Below are 18,870 nucleotides of genomic sequence, written 5' to 3' on the forward strand. Positions count from 1 at the left end.
TTGGAATTATTTAATCAAAGATTACTAATCAGAGATTAGTGCAGCACTATACAGAATACACAAAGAACAGATACATTACCACCCTTTGACGTAATAAAGAACTGGATCTGTGTCTCTTCTTCACTGCAATCGGAGGGATCCGCAGTTTCATCCCTCAACTAAATTCTAACACAAGTGTCATTATATAGGGTTTTTAAACAAAGAAAACCTTTTTGCCAAAAGAAACATATATTCTGATATAATTTCTACACATTCTCAATTTACCTGATTTTTGTGTGAAGGCATAATTATTTACAGCTGAGAGGACTTTAAGATAATATCTTTCAGCAGGGTTTTCTTCCCCCCATAATTATTCTTCCCTGTTGATTCTCTAATAGGAAACATGTACAGTAACAAGACTATCTACAGTTCTATAGACATGGAGATGCCATGGATTATTAGATGCAGCCTAACACACAGAATTCCTGAATAGGATTACTTTTTAGTCAAGGACCAGTGTTCTGAGCCTTAGAATTCAATATACTCTTTGTTAATATCATAAAGATTCTAGAGAATAGTGGATATATCCATGAATCAAATATACAGAAAGAAAAGAACTAAAAGAGTTAATATTTACTAACAGATACTAACACTCCCGACTCTGGTACTGGTTTGGTACGTGGTACCTGGAAATGAGGGTTTATAATGAGACTGAATCCCTTTTACTCACAGGGAGATTGCATTTGGTACCAAGGTGAGACAGGATGCCTCTGTCAGTACTGTTCTCTTCCCTAGTACTGTCTGCAAGTTTGGGTAAACCTTAAACTAACTCTTTCCCTACTGCTCCATTTCTAGAGTCAGGGGTATGATATTCTTTCTTTGACTCCCAGCATAGTGGAAATGCATCATCTGAATATTCTCCCAGAGATCAGCCTCCAGAAGGGGCTCAGATAAATTTAAGGCATTATAGTGTTTGAGATTTAGGCCCAGATTTTTAAAGGTATGTAGGTGTGCTGTGCTCAGCATTGCAAAGCCTATCTGATTTAGTAGCCTAAATCTCACTTTCAAAAGGGATTTAGGCATTTATGAGCCAAAATCCCATCAACAGTCAATGGGATTAAGATGCCTAAGTGCCTAAATCCCTTTTCAAAGTGAGATTAAAGATTTGTGTACATGGTGCCACAGACCAGTCCCTAACTCAACTTCTGAGGCATCAATTTGTAGGAGGAATTCCTTGGTGAAGTCTGGGTTGTAGAAAGCAAACTCCCCACAGAGGTGATCCTTTAGGGTCTGAAAGGCCTTCTCACAGGTTTCCATCCAGAAGATCTTTCTCAGGCTGCTGTCGTTGAACAGATTGATGAGAGAGGCTGCAATAGATGAGATGATATCCCTGGCACAAACCAGCGATAGGATCCTGCCAGCCCCAAAACCTGGTAATCAGGGCTGGGGCCTGGGCAGCCTGAACTAGGGGTTAGTGTCAGGCATGGGTCCAGGGACCAGAAGTTAATTACCAGCAATCAGGTTGGGTGGAATGCCAGGAGATCAGAATCAAGGGACCAACTGGAGGGCAGGAGCTAGAAGGCAGTTACCAAGAGTCAGGCCAAGTCAGGATACTAGAAGGTCAGGATCAGAAAGCAGTAGCAGATAAACACTAGACGAGCAGTCCATGGCAGGGTGAAGCCCAGTGTACAAACAACTTCCTGTTTCCTCTTCTGGCTTAAATTCAGAAGCATTAGAGCTCTTCTAATCAGAATGTAGGGCTGGGGCTAGTGTCCCAGTTGGGCTCCATGAATCCCAGTCCCAGCTGCTGTCTGTGAGCTGCTGGGTGGAGGATTGGAGCATGAAGATTTACAGGGCCACTGCGGCCCCGGCTTCAAGACCCCCAGGGCCTGACACTCCTACTTCCTTGAGGTGGCAACAAGGCAGAGCTTCAAGGCCTGTGCCTTGTCTATAAGAAATTGCAGAATGGCCAGATACAATGTATATACCAGATAAGTAGTTTTGTCTATGCCTACACAGCATTTTGTGGGGTTCTCCTTGAGGGACTGGAGTACAGCAGCTACCTGCTTCACAGTGTCCTCCTAATTCTGGCTATAGAAAGCAACATCATTGAGGTAGGCCATCGACATAACTATTGTGTGGCCAGAGGACCTGGTCCGTTAGACACTGGAACATTGGTGGGGCCCCATGTAGCCAAAACAGCATGGTCTGAAACTGATGTAGGCTGTGTGTGTAGAGGGGAAGGCTGTTTTTTCTCGAGACTCTAGAGTTAGTGGAATTTGCCAGTATCCCTTTGTAAGATCTAGGGTGGTAATATATTTGGTCTCACCTGGCTTGTTGACGTGAAGTGGACCTCTTGAACCCTTGTAACAGAGAACCCAGGAGGAGCTCTTCTTCAGGCCATTGACACCCCCAGTCCTACCAGGTTTCCCATTACCTGGAGCCGATTCCTTCATTACAAGGGTTCCTCCATGGATGTTGCTGCATCTGTCCCAGCCACCTTATACCTCTCCATTAATTGGATTGCTTTGGCTACTGTCTTGGGCCAGTGCTGTAAGTCTCAGTCCTTTTTCCACCGGCTGGGTGTAACTGAGTAAATTGTTCAAACAAAATCATTTCAGCCAGTAGAAACCCTGTCCTTGTCTTGGGTTTTAGCCACTGCTGGCACAAGTCCTGCAATTTCTGGGCCCCTGAGGAATATCGTTCTTCATGAAATTGCTGGTGGAACGTTTCTGGGATATCCAATGAGTCTAAAATGGATGCTTTGACTTGGGCATAATCCCATGCCATCACTGGGTCTAGTCCATGATAGGCAGCTTCTGTTCTCCTGGTCAAGTGTGGGGCCAGTAAGTCTGCCTATTGCTACAGTGGTCAGTGTGCTGCTCTTGTCACCCATTCAAAAGTTTCAAGAAAGGCCTCTGGATCATCTTCAGGCCCCATCTTCATGAGTTTGACCAGCACCAGGGGTCCCACTGGGTATAACTCCAGCGAACCCATGGAGGAAGGCCCCCAGCCATTTCTCTTAACAATTTGGGCATTTAATTCCATGCAGAAGCTATATCTGTTCCAAATATATTATTATTTTAGTGAAGAAAGCATTGCTGGAAGCTCCATCATCTCCCTACATTTTGGTTACGGAAGAGATATTAATCTGAAATATTAGAGAAAACCATTTTAATTTTTCAACAATTTTATAGCCTTGCATTTACTAATAGTGAATTTATTTTAGCTTTACCAGGCTCAAAAAGATGACCCTCCTCTTGCCCGAAACATGCCCCCTGTAGCAGGAAAGATACTGTGGGTGAGGCAGCTTTTCCGGCGGATAAGTGAACCAATCAACTTTTTCTATGTAAGTTGATCATTACTGATGTGAGGAAAAATTATAGATTTCATAAACAATCCATACTTGGTTTACTTGTGATCCAGTGACAAGACCACCTCTGGCTCTGAACTTGTCACTTCTCATGTGTGAAGCAACATCGGTATTTGTATGTAAAATTGCTAGGAAAACACTGGTTCCGCAAGAAGCATTTCTGGGGATTCAGGAAGTGGTAGTATTTGACTCACTATTAAACAAGTGCTCCAGCATCGTGGTAGCAGGCATTGAATTATTGGAAATGCAGTCATAAAAACGGAAGAATGGCCATACTGGGACAGACCAATGGTCCACCTAGCCTAGTATCCTGTCTTCTGACAGTTGCTGGTATCAGATGCTTCACAGGGAATGAGCAGAGCAGGGCAGTTGAGTGATCCATCTCCTGTCATCCAGCCCCAGCTTCTGGCAGTCAGAGGCAAAGGGACAGCCAGAGCACTGGGTTATGCCCCTGACCATCTTGGCTAATAGCCATTGATGGACCTATCCTTCAGGAACTTGTCTAATTCTTTATTGAACCCAGTTATACTTTTGGTCTTCACAACATCCCCTAGCAACGAGTTCCACAGGTTGACCATGCATTGTGTGAAGAAGTACTTGCTGTCTATTAACTTCATTGGGTGACCCTCCATGTAGCCAGTGGTTCTTGTGTTATGTGAATAACTCTTCCTCATTCACTTTCTCCACACCACTTATGATTTTATAGACCTCTGATATTCCCTCTTAGTTGTCTCTTTTCCAAGTGTGCAGTCACAGTCTTTTTTATGTCTTCTCATATGGAAGCTGTTCCATATCCCCAATCTTTTTTTTTTTTTTTTTTTGCTCTTCTCTGTCCTTTTCCCAATTCTAATATATTTTGTTGAGGTGCGGTGACCAGAACTGCATGTAGTATTCAAGGTGCGGGAGTACCATGGATTTATATAATGGAATTATGATACGTCGTCTTATCTATTCCTTTCATAATGGTTCCTAACATTCTGTTAACCTTTCGACTGCTGCTACACATTGAGCAGCTGTTTTCAGAGAACCGAGTAAATGTTTTCAGGTCTTTGAATGAAGTATTATTTGAAGATATATTTCATCATTCCAATCAATAGCACCTATGAGGCCGGATGAGACCAGTCAGTAAGGAAGGACTTTATGCTCTGCCCATCATCTAGCAAGGTGCTATCCTGTTTGGTTTTCAAATAATATAATGAAAGTTCTCAATCAAATTAAAAAAACCACAGCACCTTGATATTTGCTTAATAACTTTGTATGTGACATTTTTTGTAATCCAAATTATTTACAATTTGAAAAATTTAATTGCTTTTCATGTAATTATTTAAAGAAATAATAAAAGTGAAATTTGTGTGTGTTTAGCCTCAAAAATCTCCTTTATTCAGATTAATCCAAATCCTGAGTAGTGCCGAGCATCCATTTCAACAGAAGTTATAAGTTCTTTGCACAATAGAGTAAAGTTGTCACTTTTTAATGTAGTCTTTTTAAAAATGCAGAGGTTTTTTTTAATTATTACTTAGGTCAATCTCCTATTGATTTCAGCAGGCCATACATTTGGATCATACTCTACTTGATAGCATGCTTTAAATATAAATTTAATTTGAGATTTAAAGCTTCAAAAATTCATAGTAAATCATTTTAAACAATTTTCATTTGACATCAAGTTAAACTGCTGTTTGATATGTTTATAATTTTAATTTGCAATGTTTTAATAGAAACATTCAGATATCTTGACAAGTCCAGAAGGTAAAGCAGTGGTTCGATTATTCAATAAAATTTCCTATGTATTGGTGGAGTTTGAGGTACTTTATCACATGGCTTGGGTGAAGGAAATTTCACAGCTACAATATGGTGAGTGAGTAGGTATGTAAGACTTCTAATAAATGTGTGTAAGTTTTTCACATCAGCCTTGTTCTGCCTGTTATAATGTTTTATTGCAATTTGTTCTTATATGTTGTTGACAACTGCTAGATTTATAGAAAATCAACTTAAATATGTTTTTAGTATTTTAGCCTTTAAAATGTGCAAATGATAGTCCTGCTCCTGCAAGTATACATGATAGCACAGACCCCTGCCTCTGAATGACTTCAGTGGACCACTGTGTGGGTGAAGAGGTTTGCAATACGGAAGTACTTGCAGGGTGAGGCCAATGATTGATTTATTTGTAAAGCATAATCAGGGCTGGCCTTACCAGGAGGCGAACTGAGGCAGCTGCCTCAGGTGCCAGACTGTTGGGGGGGGGGGCGCCACTAGGACTCAGAGTGTAGAAAATTGTGTCTGCTGCTGGTGCATATGTATTCTCTCTGCTCTAGATGCACAGAGATGGTGGAGTGCTGTGCTGGAGGAAGGAGGGCACAAGAGACATAACAGGCAGGCAGGAGAAAAGGCGAGAGGGAATAACAGAAAGCAGCAGGCAGGGAGAGAGAGGAGGACGAACCTCTTATGTACCTCTCTAGCATCCCCAGGAGCCTGGACTGATTAACACCAGCTTCTCAAGGAGCTTCCTGTTTCCTGCTGCGTCCCTGAACCCACTTGAGGAGAAGAGGCAGTCAACCGAAGTAGTAGGAGCCAGTTAGGCCCTTAAGACACTGATCTCTTCCCTCACTCAGCCCCTGCTACCAGCCTGCTTAATTGTCCCCTTCAACTGAGTGTTGAGAGCCACTGTAGCTGGCACAGAACAGCAGTCATAAGTGAAAGAAGAAAATGCCCCTCTGGGGCAGCATTCAGAAAAAGAAAGAAAGCAAAGGAAGCTTTTCTAGCTAAGCAGGAAGGAGCTCTCCTGAGATACATAGACGCAAATGTTCACGGTGAGCCTTCCGGCCCCAGTGAGGATGTGAGTGGTGAGGAGATCCCTGATCTCCCGGTTAGTCAGAGTGCAGGTGACCTGGCAGCTACTGCAGCATCCATATCTCCATCTCAAATGGATGTAACCATACACACTCCTGAAGAAAAGTGTGTAGATCAGAGAAGAGTGTGGTGGAGGTGCAAGAAACAGCTGCTGCTGAGTTTAGTTCCTTAAGTCTAGATGATCCAGGACTGTGGACCCATTTGAGCAGTAGCCTGAGGGACTTCCTTGTACTGGCTGGGCCACAGCAAGTGAAAAACTTCATGTTCCCCAAGGACAATGAGAATAGACATTTCCATTCAACACATTACTGGCGTGAAATCCCCAATGGTGACAAAGTGGAGAGGCCATGGCTTATGTACTCAAAACCCCAGAATGCTGCATACTGTTTTTGTTGCCAACTCTTCCAGTCTAATGTTCCAGCCACATTGGGTTCTACAGGAACAAAGGACTGGAAAAATCTGGCTAGAAATCTGGCATGCCATGAGAAGGTAGCAAATCACCAGAGAGCATTCCATAGGTGGAAAGAGCTTGAGATGAGACTAAGGTTAAAGGCCACCATAGATGATCCGCCTCAAGAGAAGATTGCATCAGAGTCTCTTTACTGGCAAAATGTTCTGAAAAGGCTCATTGCTCTTGTGAGAATGCTTGCTGCCCAAAACCTAGCACTGCGTGGCACTTCAGATCAGCTGTATGTGCCAAACAAAGGAAACTTCATTAAAATTGTGGAGCTGATGGCTGAGTTTGATGCTGTATTCCAGGAGCATCTAAGAAGAGTCACCACCCACACACCACTACCTTGGAAAAACAATTCAAAATGAGATCATACAGTTACTGGCAACAAAAGTCAAGCAGAAGATTGTGGTAGATCCGAAGGCAGCAAGATATTACTCTGTTCTTCTGGACTGCACACCTGACATCAGCGATAAGGAACAAATGACTTTAATGGTGCGTTTTGTAACAACAAAAGAACCTAGTGAAAATGTCCTGGCAATGGTGACTGTCAGAGAGCATTTTCTAGAATTTATTGACATTGATGATACTACAGGAGCTGGTATGACAAATGAGCTTCCTAAAAAGCTGGAAGATATGGGAATTGCGATAGCGGACATGAGAGGTCAGGGCTACGATAATGGTGCCAACATGAGAGGAAATAACAAAGGAGTGCAGACACGGATCCGAGAGTTAAACCCTCGAGCTTTTTTTGTCCCATGCAGTTCTCATTCATTGAACTTGGTGGTCAATAATGCAGCATCAACTTCTAGTGAGGCTGCTGAATTTTTTAATGTAATTCAAAGCATCTATGTATTTTTCTCTGCATCAACTCATCGATGGCAATTTTTGAAGCAACATCTGGGAACATCCTCTCTGACACTGAAACCACGGAGTGCCACATGATGGGGAAGTCGAGTGGAGGCAACAAAGCCTATCAAACACCAAATTGAGAAGATAGATGATGCCATAGTTGCCATTATGGAGGATAATGCTATAACAGGAACTGTTCGTGGGGGAACAGTGGCAGCAGGAAATGGAATCACCAGAAACATATATAACTTCAAATTTCTGTGTGGCTTAGTGTTGTGGCATGACATACTGTTTGAAATAAATGTTGTAAGCAAGAGACTCCAAGGTGTTGACCTTGATATATCTGGAGCAATGGAACAACTGGACAAAGCAAAGTCATACCTACAGTCTTACGGGTCAGATGAGGGATTTCAAAACGTTTTGAAGAGTGCACAGAAGTTGGGAGAGGAACTTCACACTGAAGCTATTTTCCCACCATTCAAGAATACAAGAATACAAGAGTCACCGAAGAAGACGACATTTTGATTATGAGACACGGAATAATCCCATAAGAGACCCCAAACAACAATTCAAAGTTAAATTTTTTAACCAGGTGCTACATTGTGCAATACAGTCAGTTAAAGAACGTTTCATGCAGTGCAAGGAACACAGCAGTATATTTGAGATGTTGTATAATATTCCAAAACTCCTCACTATACCTGAAGAAGACCTCACCAGCAATGCCGGGCACTAGAGACATTGTTGACACATGATGACGTGCACGATATTGATGCGAGTGATTTAGGTGATGAACTGAAAGCCCTTTCAAGATACATTTCAGCAGGATCAACTCCAAAGGCTGTTCTGGAATATATGTGCACAAATAAGATGATCACCCTCTTTCCAAATGGTTTTGTTGCTCTGCGCATACTTCTAACACTGCCTGTAACAGTTGCCAGTGGAAAATGCAGCTTCTCCAAGCTGAATTTAATAAAAACACATCTACGCTCCACAATGACACAGGAGAGGTTGGTCGGCCTTGCAACCATCTCAACAGAGCATGAGCTGGCCCAGACTGTGGACCTTCAGCAGGAAGCAGTTCAAATCTTTGCAACCAAGAAGGCACAGAAAGCACCACTTTGATTATTCAAACAGATAAAAATGCCAGTGTTTACTATGCAGACACGAAAAGTTATATTTGCTGTTCATGCATTGAAAGTTAAGTGGCAAAGAGTCCCGTGGCACCTTATAGACTAATAGATGTATTGGAGCATAAGCTTTCATGGGTGAATACCCACTTCTTCAGACGCATGTGAAAGTTAAGTGTTACTTCAAATTTTTGAACAATTTTGAGCATTTTAAGTTGTTAGTTCTCCTTTATTGGGGTAGGTAGCAGAGCATACCATGAGAGGAGTAGAACAGGAAGAAGGCAGAATTGAGGCGTTTCAAAGTTTTGGCCCAAGCAAGGGGGCATGGGGGCATCATTTGAGCTCCCCGCCTCAGGTGCCAAAATGTTGTGGGCCGGCCTTGAGCATAATTATCTTAGTATTACATTACATTTTTAGTTATGTAGGTTATATTGAATAGGAATTATAGTACAACTAGCTAAACTAGTAATATGTAAAAGAAAATCTCCCAGATATAAGATAACATGACTTTTTAGCAATTAAAACATTATTATTAATTTGTTTGTTTACCGAGTTTCCAAAAGCGTGTTAGGCACCATAAAACAAACCAGTCATCTCTGAAGAGATTACAATGGAAGGCCCCGATCTTACAAAGTCTTAAGCACGTGCTTAACCAAATGGATCCTGCTCTGAAAAAGCTTACAATCATATTATAGATATGGTGCAACATGAAAGCAACAATTAACTGGGCTTAAATATATGACTATGAATCAGGGCACCTCAACATACTTTAAATGCCTCTAAACCATGTTGAGGTGCCCTGATTCATAGTCATATATTTTAAGCCCAGGAAGGATCATTGTGATCATCTAGCCCAAGTGTTCTCAATCTTCATTGCAGCATGATTTCCTTCTGACAACAAAAATTACTACACGACCCCAGAATGGGGGACTGAAGCCTGAGCTGTCCCGAGCCCTGCAGTCCCAAGACCCACCGCCCCAGGTGGGGGAAAGCCAACACCCGAGCCCCACCACCCTGGGCATGAGCAAAGCTGAAGCCCAAGGGCTTCAGCTTCAGGCAGGGGGCTTGTAACCTGATCCCTGCCACCCAGGGCTGAAGCCCTTGGGCTTTGACCCTCGTTGGTGGGGCTCGTTTTTGGCTTCGGATCTGGGCAGTGGGGCTCAGGCTTCAGCTTTGGCCCCCAGCAAGTCTAATGCCAGCCCTGGTGACCCCATTAAAACAGGGTCATGACCTGCTTTGGGGTCCTGACCAACAATTTGAGAACCTCTGGTCTAGCCTGATCTCCTGCATAGCGCAAACAATAGTGCTTCTCTATATTAATTTCTGCTTCCAGTCCAACAGCTGTGCTTGAACTAGAGCATATATTTTAGAAAAACATCCAATCTTGATTTAAACATTTCTGGTGTAAGCTGTTCCAGTGTTTAATTACCTCACTGTTAAAATGTTGTGCCATATTTCTAGTCTGAATTTATTTAGCTTCAACTTCCAGTCATTGGTTCTTGTTATATCTTTGTCTGCTGGACTGAAGTTCACACTATCATCAACTTTGATCGTACAGGCTGCTATCAGAGACAGAAAATGGAACAAACCACTGGGCTTTAACTCTGAAAATAGATCCAAGCAAGTAGAATTTTGTGCTCACATGGAGCCCACAGAACTCCTCATGGAAAAAAGTGCCCACATGTGTGGTCTGATTGCAGGAATGGATTTTTCTATCCTTACATTTTGGGTTTTATTTGGCTTTGTTTTTCCTTAATCTTCCTATCTCAGTATTATCTTCTTCTTGGACTTGTTCCTGCAAGATATTGAGCAACTCCTGAAGGTGCTCAAGTCCTTGCAGGATTGAGCCCATAACTGCTTCATGCCCAATCATTCACATTTTCTCAAGTCTAATAAGGACTCATTATACAATAGAAACAACCGATAGTTTGTTATGAATATTTATTTTAAAATATACTTTAATTTACTTGCAGCATTACAAGCTACACTACTGGTACGTCATCCTGAAACTGGGAAGTTGCTTGTTAATTTTGATCTCAAAATTCTAGAGATTGTCCGAGAGACTAAGTGTATGATAAAGATGGGTCTGGAAGTACCAGAGCAAGCAAAGAGGGTAGTAAAAATGGAAAATATTCTGAAGACAAACAAATTGTATTTGGAGGTAAGTTAAAAAACCCACCATTTCTTTTTAAAAGAAATAACTATTATTGTCTAGATTATAGTGCCATACTCTGCATACTGGTCTTTTAATACCACATTTTGAGTCCTGACTCTATATCAGTAATGTTAATTAAGAGGAGCCAGATTTTTTTAAAATAGAAAATGGGAAATCTTTCTTTGGCTTATCACCAATTTTCAGGAAAAAGGTTGGTGAATAAGACAGTTTGACAACTTGAGGTGTTTTTGTGTTAAGGGGAAATTTGGTATTTGGAAGGTTTTGTCTGCTTGTGTGAGTGGTAAGATTGGGGATCATATAATTTAATATAGAGAGAATGGATTTGGTGGGACACATGAGTAGGAGGGGGTATTTATCTTCATTCATTGCAGTTTTCCAGAGCCTCTTTCTCCCTCTCCTCTATTTTGGTTGCAGCTCCCTGATCTTTCTTACCTTAATTCTGATCTTGGGCTGAACTTTCTCAGTGTTGGTCCATAGTGCACTAGGCTGTGTCATCTTTCTTTGAATTATCAGAGCACTACTGTACTGTGGATTATGCAATACAATCTGGAAAGCTTTATAATCATTTGTACAGTAGCATATGAAGAACACAGTGAGGAATGCCTGCAGACAGGAAAGCAGTCCATTCAAGTTTCAGCATTAAGACATCTAGATTTTAGGCCTGAATTAAGGTGAGGATAGGAAAAAAGGGAAGAGATAATAGAGAGCTTTTTCATAGGATAAAAGACTGTGGAGAAGTAGGAGAGGATGCCAGATAGCTGATTTTACTGAATATAGGAATTGCCATTCTGGATAAGACCCGTGATTCAGAAGGCTATTTCCAATGGTTTCTAGTAATGGATGCTTCAGAGAAGGTTCAAAGAACCTTGTCCATAGAGAAAGTTTCTTCGTGACTTTGGTTAGAGTTTTCCTTATGCCCTGAAGCAAGTGTGTGTGTATAACCCTTCTAAAAATCTTCTTTTGTTTTGTTTTTAATCCTTACTATTTTAATTATGGGTGTTCTCATTATCCATATAAATGAATAACCTTCTTTTAATCTTGCTAATTTTTTTGCCTCCATGATATCTTATGGCAGTGAGTTCCACTAGCTAATTGAGTACTGTGAAAAATATCTCATTTTATTAATTTTAAATGTGCAGCCTATCAATTTAATTGAATATCCTTCTGTTCCTGAGATTATGAGAAATGATACATAGGCTGGAGAAAATGCCTTCGAGTGAAAGTCTTATGGAGTTCAATCTGTTTAATTTATCAAAAAGAGGATTGAGAGGTGACTTAATTAGTGTTCAAGCTCCTTCATGGGAGGAAAATACTGGGTACTAAAGGGCTCTTTAATCAAGCAGAAGGAGAGATAACAAGAACCAGTGGCTGGAAGATGACACCAGATAAATTAACATTAAAAATTAGGCACACATTTCTAACAATGAGGTTGATTAATCACTAGAACAAACTACCAAGAGAAGTGGAGGGTTCTCCATCTCTTAATGTCATCAAATCAAGACTGGATGCCTTTTTGGAAGCTATCCCTTAGTCAAACACAATTTATTGGGCTCAGTTTTGGGGTAACTAGGTGAAACGTAATGGTCTCTTGTATGCAAGAGATCAGAGTCCCTTCTGACCTTAAGATCTATGAAAATAGAAATGGTCAGTCAATCTTCTCCATACCTTTTTTTGTTTTGTTTTGTGTACGTCCTCATTGTGATGGATATGGAGATGCTATGTAATACTGAAAATACTGAGATGTAATAATTTTATGACTACTGCACATGACTTGTTTAGTGAAGTGAAATTATTGTACATTCACTTCTTCTAGTGGCCTCTACATAGTCCCATTCATGGGATGCACTGACTGGTGCTGCTTTAATGTCAAAAACATAGCTAGCAGTGCCCGTTGGAGCACTTGCGTGCCTTTCTCCTCACTTCTCTGTTCCTAAAAGTTCTACAGGCAAGGCTAAAAAAGAGGTGTGTGTGGTGCTTCACCTGTCAGTTTGTTCCAACTGCTGTCAGTGACTGTTTAGCAAGCTCTCTGGATCATTGGTCCAGATCCTTCTTAGACGAACTAAATGCCAAGTTTTTAACACATCTAGATTTAGTTAGCCTTGTATATAGTTACATAGTTAAGATTTTAGATAGGAACCAATACCAGGAAATGCCTATGTGGAAAATACTTCAATGGCCGATCCGAAGATAAAAAGACCAGGATTTAAGTGTTGCGCTTCCTTCCCAGTAGCCTTCCTAACATCAGATGCACACTCACAAGGCACGTCTACGCTACAAAGTTAAGTTGACTTAATGTAAATTGAGATCCAGCTGCCACAGTAATTAAGTTGGTTATGTATGTCCACACCACGCCCATTGTGTCAATGGGGTGTGTTCTCACTAGCAGCGCTTGCATCAATGCACAGAGCAGTGCACCATGAGTAGCTATGCCGCAGTATAACTAGCTGCAGGTGGTTTTAGGAAGGGCTTGCAACGCCTCATGGTACCAAAATATTGTCGCAGGGGGGAATGGGAATATGGCTTCAGCCTTCCATGATGCAGTTTCCTTCCTCCCTCCCTCTCTCCCTACCCTGATATCAATGGTAAACAACACATACTTTCTCATGCTTTTTTACGAAAGCCTGGCTTAGCCATGCATATGCCATAGCCCGAGAAGCATGGGCCCCACTCAGCTGTGCACTCTTGTGGTGAGCATTACAAACACCTCACACCTTATCCTGCAGTATTTCCAGAGCTGAGACAGGAACCACTGAGTGAAACATTGCAATGTCATTCAAGCAGTCCTGCTGCAAGCCATAGAATTAAACAATTTCCAGTTGCTGCTGGTAGTCGTACAGCAGCTGGACATGGTGGAGTGCCATTTCTGGTTCTGGGAAACAAGCACTGACTGACTGGAATCGCATCATTCTGCAGGTATGGGATAATGAGCAGTGGCTGTAGAACTTTTGAATGCAGAAGGCCACTTTCTAGGAGCTTTGTGAAGAGCTTTCCCCAGCCCTGAAGCAGAGCAACACTAAAAAGAGACTTGCTCTGACAGTGGAGAAGTGAGTGGTGATTGCTCTTTGGAAGTGTGCAATGCCAAACTGCTACCAGTCAGTGGGGAATCAATCTAGAGTTGGTGAATCCAGTGTCGGAACTTTTGTAATCCAAGTATGCAGGGCCATTAATCGACTTCTGCTAAGAAGGGTAGTGACTCTGGATAATGTGCAGTACATAGTGGATGGTTTTGCTGCAATGGAGTTCTCTTAGCTGCAGTAGGACAGGTTTCAGAGTAGCAGCCATGTTAGTCTGTATTCGCAAAAAGAAAAGGAGTACTTGTGGCACCTTAGAGACTAACAAATTTATTTGAGCATGAGCTTTCGTGAGCTACAGTTCACTTCATTGGATGCTCAAATAAATTTGTTAGTCTCTAAGGTGCCACAAGTACTCCTTTTCTCTTAGCTGCAATGAGGCAGTAGATGGCATGCATCTCCCTGTCGCCAGGCCACCTAGCCAAAGAGTACATAAACTGTACTTGTGGCCAGGGTGGCAGAGCACTTCTCTGGCCCTGTGGCAGTGACTGGGACAGATTGCTCCTTTGCCCCCATGGCCAAATCCATGGAAGAGAGTTCCCGCAGGGCTGTGGCTGGCGCAGAGAATTCCTCCAGCCCCGGCTGTGGCTATGGCAGAGGGCTCCTCTGGCCCTGTGGCCAAGGCTGGGGCAGATAGCAACTCGGACCAGTGGTTGTGGCCAGGCCAGAGAGCACCTCAGTCCCACGGCCATGGCCAGAACAGAGAGCTCTCCTGGGGTTGTGGGCAGGGCAGAGCCCTCCTTCATCCCCGGGGCCATGACCATGGGGCCATGGTGGAACAACAGAGAGCTCCTCGGCCCTGGGGCTGCGGGGGCAGGGGGAAGAGAGCTCCTTTGGCCCCAGGGCTGCGGTGCGGTGGCAGAGCACTCCTCCGGCCATGGGGCCACGTTGGGAGGGGGGAATGGGAGCGGGGGGACCACAGAGAGTTCCTAGGGGCTTCAGATGGGGCAGAGAGCTCCTCCAGGGCCATGGCCAGGGTGGTTATAGCACTCCTCTGGCCCTGGGGCTGCGGTGGGGTTACAGAGCACTCCTTCAGCCCTGGGGCTACATTGGGGCGGGACAGAAAGTTTCTTGGGGCTGCAGTGGGGTGACAGAGCGCTCCTCTGGCCCTGGGGCCACGGAGGGTAGACAGCTCCTCCGGTTCTGGGGCCATGGGCAGGGCAGCAGAGCCCTCCTCTGGCCCTGGGGCTGCAGCGGGGGGCAGAGCCTCCTCCAGCCCTGGGGCTGTGGCTGGATTCCGTATTGTTGTTTTGATTCTGCGATTCCATCCACATTCTCATTCATAAGGCTCTATCTATTGGTGCTCCATGACCCATGCTCCTCTCCTCTACTTCAGAGTTCTTAATGTGAGGGCTCCGCGATAGAGAAGAGACTGAGGATGGTTTGCCCATGCAGTGCTAGTTAGCCTTGAGACAGAACACAAGGGGGAGAGAATGCATGTGTGGGGCAAATGGACACTGCTACCAAAGATCTCTGATCAGAAGTACAGGTCGCAGACACACCTACAGTGGAGCACCTATAGGGACATACATATTAAAGAACCATTGTTACTGTACAAGCTGAGTAACTTCTTCTTTTTAAGCATTTTTTTCTATTTAAATTTTCACAGTTGTGGGAAATTATGGGAGGGGTGTCAGATAACCGTATAAGACAGACAATTATTTAATGATAGAAGATGTTAAAATTCAAAAAGTTAAATCTTTGTATCCTTTGAAATACAAATTGTCAACAAAACATGTACAAAATAAATATCTTTGCATCAAACTCTAAGCTCTCAAGCAGCATTTTTCTTACTTTGTATGTATCTGTAAATTTTAATTACTATCAATGGAGATTTTTTTTGTCAGTTCATATGCATATTTTGAACTCAACACTTACTGATAAAAATCTAATCCTTCCAAGCCTCTGTATAACATTTAATGTTAAGAGTTCTGATTTACATTATGGAGTTCTCCCAAATTCAGTCCAGTGCCTCAACCATAAAATCGTTCTTCCTCTCCCTTTTTATTGGCCATGCCCCCTGTGCTGGTAATAGACATGAGGGGAGTAATGCTGGAGTCTGTATTCTGGCTGTGCAGCATCAGAGGATCATCTTTATACTGGGGCCAGATATCCCAGGCTAGTTTTCACTGATTTGGTACTGCATTACAACAGAGTTAAGTCAGTCGAACTCCATTAAAAAACAATCCAGAATGGAGTTGCACTGATGTAAAACTGAAGTAACATAATGCTGAATCAGATCCTAATATCTTAATCTTAACCTGTGTGATAGATAGATAAAGTTGTCCTAAATTTCAGGTTGTTTTCAGGTCCTTGCTTGTTCCAGGTTTTTTTGTTCAGTAGAACTTTACTTAGGAATTTCTGAGTTTCGTAATATTTGTGGGTTGCTTTTAGAAAACTGAAATGTTTAATTTTTTTTGCTGAAAAAAAAATTGGTTCTTTAAACCAGTACTCAAGGTTAATTAATATTTTTGCTTGGGAATTTCCTTAAATATGTTTAAGGTTGTGTAGTGTCAGAATGCCTTGCAGGCCTTTTAGGGACTCCTACAGACCTGACAAACCATGCATAGACTTCACTGGACCTTTCAGGTATGCATGGCCCCTGGTGGATCTTGCTAGCTTCCCAGGAATGAACCCTGTTCTATCCCAGACAACTGCCCATCTCTGCATATTTACTTCCTTCTTCTTGTTTTCCATGTAGACATGCTAATTCCCCATGTAATTTTTCCCCTTTTTATCTCCTTCTAGACTGGATCTGACAGCACTACAAGTGGTTCCCTACCTGACAGTCCTCCCATATGTACAATGCATGCTTTGCAAAACATGCGATAAACAGATGCATGCATTACTATATATATTCTTTAAAAGATACAAGTATATACACCTTCATAAAATACAACTGCCTATACTTTTCGTGGGGTTTTTAAATGTATATATGTGTGTTTTATATTCTGGTGATATTTAAATATCTCTGCAATCTTTTTGTTTACTTTTTCAAAGGCATTTCTACTTGTTAGGGAGTTTTGGAGAAGCAGTTTGGAATTTTTATGTAAATCTGTTTTGGAGATATTGTGAGCCAAAAATGCAATAGGAAAACCTCTGAAAACTAAATGTTGGGGAACCCCTAACTTCTTATGAGATTTGTTTCAAATTTGCCAGAAAACTTCTACCTTTCGGATGAGATGTAGCATGTGAAATTTCATGATTGTTTGTTTTTTGTTGAAGATGGGGACAGGATGGGAGGGTGCTGAAAATTGGATTGATAGCAGGAAGTGAGTTTAACTTTACCTACTATATGTAAGAACTAGGGCCTCTAGATCAGTGTCGGAGAGGGCATGGCCCTGCCTCTCTCTGCTTCCTATGGGGAGGCTACTGCCACTTCTGGTACTAGTCTTGAGCAAGGACTGGTGTTTTGTGCTTCCTAAGCACAAGGACTGGTATTTTGACTGGGACATGTGCATAGGGACTGGATATGTGAGGTGGGAAGTATCCTTTTTTTTCTTTCTTTCTCTTTTGCACTCACACACCTCACACAGGAAAACACAATCTTGCTGTTTTTCATTGATGATAACAAATAGATAAATATTGTAAGTGTTCATGTCAAATTTTGCATTTAGAAATATTCTGGGGGAATATGTTCTGTACCATTGTCCTGTTTTCTTATGTCCATTATAATGATTTGTTTTTATTTCTACTGGTTTGCTTCTATGAAAATCGTCAATAAAGAAAAATATTTTAAAAAATATTGCTAATGAAATTGTCATGTTTTAATATTAACAGAATCTTCTCCAATGTTACGAAGATTTGTGTCAGGAAATACCAACAGCGTTCGTAAATTTGATGGCACCAAAAATGAGAAAGGTTGGTAATGCTAAATATATTTTTATTTGAATATACTGGAAGTTAGTGTAGCTTTAGAATTGTTTGTAATTTTCTTAACATTAAGATTCCAAGTTAAACAGTTCTGCACAGTATAATCTTACTGATTCTCACTAATGCCTGGGAGACCCATCGCAGATTATGTAATGTTGTGATTTAGCAAGTGGATAACACAGTGCGCCAGATTCTCATTTACAGTCAGGCCACTTTATACCACTCTAGCAGTATAAAGATTGCTTACTCCCACTTTGAGGCTTGTTTAGACTGCCAAAGCAGTGTATGTGTTCAGTATAGGAACATAGGCCTGGAAGGGACCTCCTAGGACGTTGAGTCCAGTCCCCTTATATTGCAGGTGAGATGTGTTCCCTCTAAGCTGCCTGGTTGCGCAGCCGCCCAGGAGTGAATCAAGTGACACACACTTGATTAGCAGAGGCATGTACGGTGGCGTGTGTTCAAGTGCCCCTCTCCCCAGCTCTGCAGCCACATTGCTCCTGCCCTCTGCCTTGGAGCTCCTGGCCAGCTGCTACCGGGACCCTCCTGCTTGCTGTGCAGAGTGAGGGGAGATGCTGATGTCAGGGTGTCCCCCCGTCCATGTACCCCATCTCCACAGAGGTGGGCGGGGAGGACAGGGCTCAGGAGCAGGAGAGCTGCTGGCAGCTGCTGTGCTCTGAGCCTTCTGATGAGTGCCTTAAAGAGACAGCTCATAGATGGGGCCCTACCAAATTCACGGCCATGAAAAATGTGTCACGGACCGTGAAATTTGGTCGCCCCCAGTGAAATCTGGTCTTTTGTGTGCTTTTACATTATACTATACAGATTTCACTGGGGAGACTAGCATTTCTCAAATTAGGGATCCTGACCCAAAAGGGAGTTGCAAGGGGGTCACAAAGTTATTTTAGGGGGGGTTATGGTATTACCATCTTTACTTCTGCACTGCCTTCAGAGCTGGGCAGACAGAGAGCGGCAGCTGTTGACTGGGGGCCCAGCTCTGCAGGTAGCAGCACAGAAATAAGGATGGCAATACCATACCATGCCATCCTTACTTCTTTGCAGCTGCTGGTGGCAGCTCTGCCCTCGGAGCTGGGCTCCTGGCCAGCAGCCACCACTCTCCAGCT

General features: G+C 42.6%; 1 protein-coding gene across 1 annotated transcript in view; it reads left to right on the forward strand.

The window, feature by feature from the left end:
- The window catches only part of DNAH8 (dynein axonemal heavy chain 8), a 577,557-nt gene that overhangs the window by 106,810 nt on the left and 451,877 nt on the right, over positions 1-18,870 (forward strand). The window contains exons 15-18 of the mRNA XM_074949111.1: positions 3,209-3,328; positions 5,068-5,203; positions 10,603-10,790; positions 17,657-17,737. Of these exons, the coding sequence (XP_074805212.1) occupies positions 3,209-3,328; positions 5,068-5,203; positions 10,603-10,790; positions 17,657-17,737 (525 nt within the window). The remainder of the gene's footprint in view (positions 1-3,208; positions 3,329-5,067; positions 5,204-10,602; positions 10,791-17,656; positions 17,738-18,870) is intronic.

This window comes from Natator depressus, chromosome 3, assembly GCF_965152275.1.
Source record: "Natator depressus isolate rNatDep1 chromosome 3, rNatDep2.hap1, whole genome shotgun sequence".
Lineage (NCBI taxonomy): Eukaryota > Metazoa > Chordata > Testudines > Cheloniidae > Natator > Natator depressus.